This window comes from Muntiacus reevesi, chromosome 5 (genome assembly GCF_963930625.1).
Source record: "Muntiacus reevesi chromosome 5, mMunRee1.1, whole genome shotgun sequence".
Taxonomy (NCBI): domain Eukaryota; kingdom Metazoa; phylum Chordata; class Mammalia; order Artiodactyla; family Cervidae; genus Muntiacus; species Muntiacus reevesi.
Window position 1 is genome coordinate 96,462,412 of NC_089253.1, and position 6,672 is coordinate 96,469,083.

Here is a 6,672-nt window from a genome sequence, read left to right on the forward strand (position 1 = left end):
CCCCCCACCCCCCAGCACGGCAGGATGTTTCCCGCCTGACGCAGGCCTGAAAGAATCACTCCCACGGCAGATGGAGAAGCTGGAGGCCAGCCAGCGCCCTTAACCCTTCACACACCTCCTGACAGGTACCATCCACAGTTCCCCCTGAGGGGGGACCCCTGCAGCAGGCAGGCAGGCACCCCCAAACAGAAAGCACCCTACAGACTGTCCAGGGCCCAGAGCTGAGTACCAGCAGGTGCCCTGTGGGACAGGAGAGCCTCTGCAGACGAGGCTGAGCTCCCCGGGAGAGGAGCCGGGCCAGACACCGGGCCTGCGCCTGGGCCGGGGCTCGGAGCTCGTGGCCTGCGGCTCCTGTTTCTCGGGGGCCCTCGGGAGGCAGTGACAGTTTCCATCTTGGTCCCAAATCAGGGTCAGCTGCAATGCTGCAATTAGCCAACTTCCAATTTTGGAAGTTTCTTACAGGCTCGCAGTGGGGGCCACAGCAGCCCTGGGTCCACGGCCCCCATGAGCTGCAGACCATCACGGCAACCATATCCCTGATTCATGTCTTGACTGGGCTCCCATGAGCGCCGGTTTGATCCTTCCCCACCACCACCACTGCCAGGGTCTGGACTCAACCCAGACTGCCCAGGGCTGTCCCCTGATCAGGCTGCAGGAAGGGGCCCCTGCCCTCTCACAACCAGTCAGCCTCACAGACTGGTTGCCATGGCCAGATCAGGTCTGGGGATCCACACCCCATGCATGCCCTGCCTATGTGTCCATTTCAGAGCTTGGAAAACTGACAGTCACAAGGGTCAGGGCCAGAACCCATGCCCCAAGCACCCTGCCCTGTCGGTCTGTGGTGGACAGGGCCGCTGGGAACCCCTTACCCACTAGGGAACCAGTCTCCCCAGAATGTGAACCACTTCACCACTGCCCTCGGTGCACCTGGCCAGGGAAGCCCACTTCCTGCCTCCACTCTGCTCCAGCCAAAGAATGGGGTGTGTGCAGGTGCCCCACTCGCCAGGGTCTGGCCAATCAGCCTCAAGCTTCTTATCCAATCAGGGCCCTTTTCTCATCTCTACCCATTGGCTCTCTCAACCTGAGACATGAGGAAGAGCACTGAGAAGCCACAGAACATGGAGCTTGGCTGTGGCACCCACGCTATGCCCAGGATCAGTGGGCATCGCCTTGGCAACGGCTCTGCTGGGGGACAGACGTGCTTGTGGTCATTTCCGTGGACAGGACCCAGGGCAGACTCCTGGGGCCTCTGTATGCTGGTGTAGTCCTGTGTAGCGCCAGCTCCAGAAGGATGCTCTCTGGGCTCCGGAAGGGAAAGGCATGGCCAGGGGACAGCCAGTGGACTGGCAGAGGGCAAGGCCCCTGGTCCTCCTGGGGGGCTAGGGGGCCTGGAAGGACAACCCCACGCATCAGGTGCAGGGTGAGGGGGCAAGAGTTGGAGGCCGCCCTTCACCAAGAAGTCCCACCCTTCAGGGCAGGTCACTGGGAGACGAGCTGGGGCTCTCTGGGTGCCAGGCCTCGGTTTGGTCCGTTCAGACTTCTGCCTCCAGCCAAGGTGGATCGCGAGGGGCCGGACTTGCTCTCCCGCGAGGACACATGTAATTAACTGGACAAGATATACAACAGAGCTGTAGACATTTCACGTCCAATGTTGAAGGGTGGGCATCCGTCATGATGAGCCCACCAGCCCCCAGCATGCTGCCCCCAGAGTCTCCAACTGTGGCGCAGCAAGGGGACTCGGGCAGGTTCAGGAGTGCCCCCGAGGGGGGACACAGAGTGGGAGGCCTGGAAAGCCAAGGCACTGCGAGTTTACTGGACAGAAGCCCTGGAGAGGAGGGAGCCCTGGAGTCTGCAGAGCACAGATCAACCCGTGCATGTGAGGATTGATCATGCTGGAGGCCAGGAAAGACCCACCAAGAGGGTCAAAAGGAGTCATGCCCAGAGCTCAAGCAAGATGTGAAAAGTGGGGGCTCATTCTCACAGCCAGGCTGAATTCACAGAGTGTCGATTGGCATAATACTCACAAGGGTCCTACCTTAAACCCCACTGAACCTTCAAAGAAAGACCCACAAGAATCAAACTGTTTTTAAGCAGCATAACAGCACAGAGGATAGGTAGAAGAACAGAAAGTATCCAGCCTGCAAGAAGGTAACCCCAGTGTCTGGCATCTTTTCAAAGATCACCAGGCACGCAGGGAATGCAGGAAGGCAGGCCCCATAATGAGAGTAAAACCATCAATCAAAACTGAGCCTGAATGACAGAGCTGAAAGAATCTGTAGACAAGGACGCTGGATGGGTGATAACTGGACAGGACATGGAAGGTATGAAAAGACTGAATCAAACGTCCGGAGGTTGAAACTGCAATGTCCGAGGGAGGGGTAACAGCTGTAAAGAGGGCAAGTGGATCCAAAGTGAAACCCAGAGAGAAAGACATGACCAGGCCCAGTAAACCAATCCTGCTTACTGAACCCTGAGACGACTTCAAGAAGCCAAATAGACACAAAAATCAGAGCTTCCAAAGTGATGCGGTGAGGAGGAGACGGAAAAAATATTTGAAGAAATAATGGCCAGGAGTTTTTCAAATTTGATGACAACTATGAACCCACAGGTACCAGACAATGAAGAACCCGAAGCACAAGAAAAAGGAGCACCAAGACTCTAGCCACAGGGCGGGGGACTGCAGGACCTTGGGGTACACCCAGCCCCTCCCGCATCCCTCCCCACCCCACCCAAACCCGAGTCATGGGTCTCCCCCATGTGCTTTCCCACCGACCTGGGGTCCAGGTGGAGTCTGAGAGGCAGCCCGTTAAGTGTCCCAGCTCCAAGCCCTCCTGATTCCAGTGCTGTGTACACCAGGGGGGCCCAGTCGGCACTTCTGGGCCCAGACAGAACCACCGCCTCACACACCACCCAGGCTGCAGCTGCGCCCACAGGTCCACCAGAACCGTCAGTTAATCTGCACCTCCAGCGGCTCCTTCCTGACTCTGCCTCTGTTTTCTTGAAGCCCTGGGGGTTCTGTAAAAACTCTCAGGATTCTTGTAACCTGGTTTATTTCTCTTAAAGCTGGCAGCCTGACAGGCTCTGGTTATTCTTAGAGCTGAATTATTTATCCGCCTCCCCTCCTTACCCGCACTTCAAAATCTTTAACGTGGCTCCTGGGTCCAAGCCAAGGCCCATTTTCCCCTACTCGAAATGAAATAATTTTGAAATCTTTTGTCTTTAATTTTTTATCACCCAAACCATGCATGTGGTATCGAAGCTTGGCAAGGGGTCAGAACCTGGTGGGTCACCAAGCCTGCGCAAGGAGCCCCCCCGGGCTCTGAGAACAGGAAACTGCTGGCCAGGAGGACAGGGGTGGGTGTTGCCTGGCTCCCCAAGGTCCCTTTGGAGGATAATTCAGGGCAAATAATTCAGGATAATTGGCACCTCGGACTCTGCCTCCCAGAGAGGATCCGGGGTGGCCATCCACACGTTGCTGGCTCCCTTGTCCCCCAAGGATGTGTGGGGGGCCTGAGGGTCTGGACCCAGAGGAGAAACGGAGAAGGCAGCCAGGACTCAACTGGGCACAGGGCCCCGTGTGGGCAACCTGCATTTCCCTGGAGACGATGCCAGGTGGTCCTTGCCAGGGACACAGGGACACAGTTGGGTCCTCCTGAGCAGGTGACCCTCCCCTGCGGGCAGGCAGGGTGAGCCTGTCACACAGCAGAGCGGAAGCTGGAGTGGTCGAGACAGACACGCTGAGACTGGGCCACAAGGGGAACAGCTGCGGCAGCTGCGGCCACAGGTGAGGGTCTCCAGCCCTCAGACGTGTGGGCCCAGCCCCTCCTGTCTTCACCCGCTGCCTCTCCTCTCCCGCCTCACGCGGGGGGTGCCAGTGCCCCATGACCCCACCCCCGCTGAGTCCTGGCTGCCGCTCATCACTTCCTGCTGGAAAATAAGCATAGCTCTCACGTCCCCTCCACACAGACTGTGTGTCCGCGAGGCCCACTGCGGCTCTGGTGCCCACTTCTCAGAGCTGCCCCTGGATTCTGCATGCATTCTGCACGTGCAGTGCCTGTGGGGTGGACGGGACTGGGTTTGTCCGTCCCCAGCTCCATCCGTCCATGGGCATGTCTGGGATTAGATGGTGGGGTTCAGGGGCTGAGGGCTCAGAGCCTCACAGGGACACCCCCCCCCACCAGGTGCAGGCAGAGCGAAGAGAAGCTGACAGCAGTGGGCCTGGGAGGACAGGATGGTCACACAAGGGCCAGCCTGCGACCTCTGCCATCCTCAGGCCTGGATGCCAGGGGCCCGGACTCAGGTGCTGGGCTGTACATTCAGAGCCTCCTCCTCTCTCCCCGCAGGCTTGATGGGGTGGCCACGGTGGAGCCAGCAGCGGAGGCCTTCCCAGGTAGGCAGGCAGCTGGCGAACACGGTCAGGTAGGGCATCCCCAGCTGTCACTCCACCATCCCAGCAGACCCTTTGCGTCAACCCCTGAGCACATCATCAGAAAGGGTAGCTCTAGGGCTCCGGGTGGGCCCTGGGGTGCGTGAAGCTGCCTGCAACCATGCTCTCCGGGCTCTCCGGGCCCTCCGAAGAAGCACCAAGAGGGCCTGGGCAGGAGGAGGGTGTGCCAACGGGCCGAGGGTCCTCCCAAGTCTTGGTCCCTTCAAAGGACTGCATATGCCAGGCCAGGGTGCCTCCTGTCCCCTCAGTCAACGCGAAAAACCCTGGCTCCAGCAGAACCCTAGGACCCCTGCATGCTAAGGAGGCAGTGGAGAGACTGCCCCCACCCCACCCCATGCACCACCTGGGGGAGGCCAGCAGGGGGTAGGTTGGACATCCAGGCTGTGAGGGGCAAAGCCAGGTAGACGGCTCTGAAACGTGGGTCAGGCCGGGCCAGGCCAGGCTGGGCGCCAGGCCCATGGCAGGACCACGTGGCGGTCGGGGCCAGGCCTCGGGTGGTTTCTGAGGCAGGCAAGGGGGCCCCCGGCCAGGCCTTTCCCATCTGCTGGGAGAAGGGCGGCTTCAGGAACAAGGTCAGCTGAGGGCTAGGGCTCGGCTCTGAGGCCACTCCCCCACCGGTCGGCGCCCTCGGCCGCGGCTGGAGTGGCTGCATGTTCCCGGGAACACCTAGAAACCGGCTGCTTGGAAACACTCTGCGTTGCCATGCGCAGTTTTCCTCCAGGCCGGCCAGGGAGGCCCAGTGCCCTGGCTGCGGAATGTGGGCCCCCTCCTGGCCCCCTGGCCCCCCAGAACCGTGGTTTCTTCTGAAGGAACTGACTCAAGGCTGAGCAAATTCCTGCCAGCCCCAGAGGCCCTTTCTCGTCTGCCCCGGGGAACACGGGGCAGCCACGGGCCCCCAGGCTGGCCTGAGTCGGAGGGCAGCCGCGCAGCCAGGGAGGCGGCCTGTTTTCCAGGCCCGGGTGCTGGAATGTTCCCTGACGGTGGGAGCGGACTCCCGCGCCCCCCTCGGCCGCGGCTGCATTCCTGGTGGGAGCCCCGGCCAGCCCAGCGAGCTTTTTCCGCGATCTGGTGCCAGCCCCCGCGGGCTCGGGCGGGAGAGGACGGTTTCCATGGCAACCTCACTTTCTGTTATTTCTTATTTTCTTTTTTATGGTTTCTCCAACTTTGAAGCTCTCCAGACAGTTTACAGACTATGGAGGAAAAGTACTTCCTTCTCTCCCCACGTCCTCCAGTGGGCGGCCCCCCACCCCACCCCCAGAGCTGCCCCTTCCCACAAAACAAGCCAGACGGCCATGTCTTCAGAGGCTAATTATTTTTAAAAAACATTCTAGAGGAAGTTAATTATTTTTCTCCTAAAAAGATAGGAAAGTATTTTCAAAAGAACCCCTGCCCTCAGCCACATGGCCTCACTGGCGGGGACGGGAGGCCTTGAGACGGGCCCACCTTGCAGAGCTGGGTCTGCTTCCCTGGTGTGGCCCCTACTCCGCCCAAGGACACAGAACCATCACTGGGCCTGTGTCCTGAGATGGGAGGTGGCTTCACTCACCCCCAGTGCACTTACTTACATTGTACCCCCAGCACCCCCGGAAGAGAAAGGCCTGCCGCCCTAGACCAGGCACCGAACTGGGGGCCCTGAGGGTGGGAGTAGAGGATCTGAGGGTGGCAGGAGCTGAGCCCACATGCCCGTCTCTTGCAGGCGAGTATGTCCTCATGATTCGAGACGTGACCACCCCTCCATTCCTGAGCCACACGCTGCCCACGGCCTTCAAACACCTTCGGGTCTTGGCAAGGGGGGCAGGCCAACAGCCCCACGTCCCCAGAGAAGACCCGGAAGCCCTGAGCTAGAGGTATGCCTGAGACTCTTGCCACTGGCTTTAATAAAATGCTCAACAACCACTTCTGAGTGCTAACCAGAGGGCACGGCCCCTGCCCGAACACCCAGACCCATGCCGGGTCATCTGGGCCTCCCGAGGCTGGGCAGGTGGTGTGACCAGTGCCCTTCTCTGCTGTGTCAGCTGCACCATCCATGCTTTCCCCAGGGTGAGCCCAGGCCAGCCAGTGCCTGCTTCCTGCCATCCCTGCCCTGGAGGGTGGTTCAGGGGCCTTCTCAAATCTGGGGGCCATGACAGCTCCCAAATGGGAAATCAAGAGGCCACCGGCTGATGACTGGGTCACACGCTGAACTGAGAGGCCTTGTCTGCAGGGATCGATTCTCAGATGTTACA

At 60.0% G+C, this 6,672-nt stretch overlaps 1 protein-coding gene across 1 annotated transcript in view; it reads left to right on the plus strand.

Annotated features, from left to right (window-relative positions):
• Positions 1 to 6,306, plus strand: part of MORN1 (MORN repeat containing 1) — a 49,659-nt gene extending 43,353 nt beyond the window's left edge. Inside the window, 2 exon segments of the mRNA XM_065936867.1 lie at positions 4,344 to 4,390; positions 6,144 to 6,306. Coding sequence (XP_065792939.1) covers positions 4,344 to 4,390; positions 6,144 to 6,292 — 196 coding nt within the window. The 3' untranslated portion in view covers positions 6,293 to 6,306.
• Positions 6,307 to 6,672: the final 366 nt, after the last annotated feature.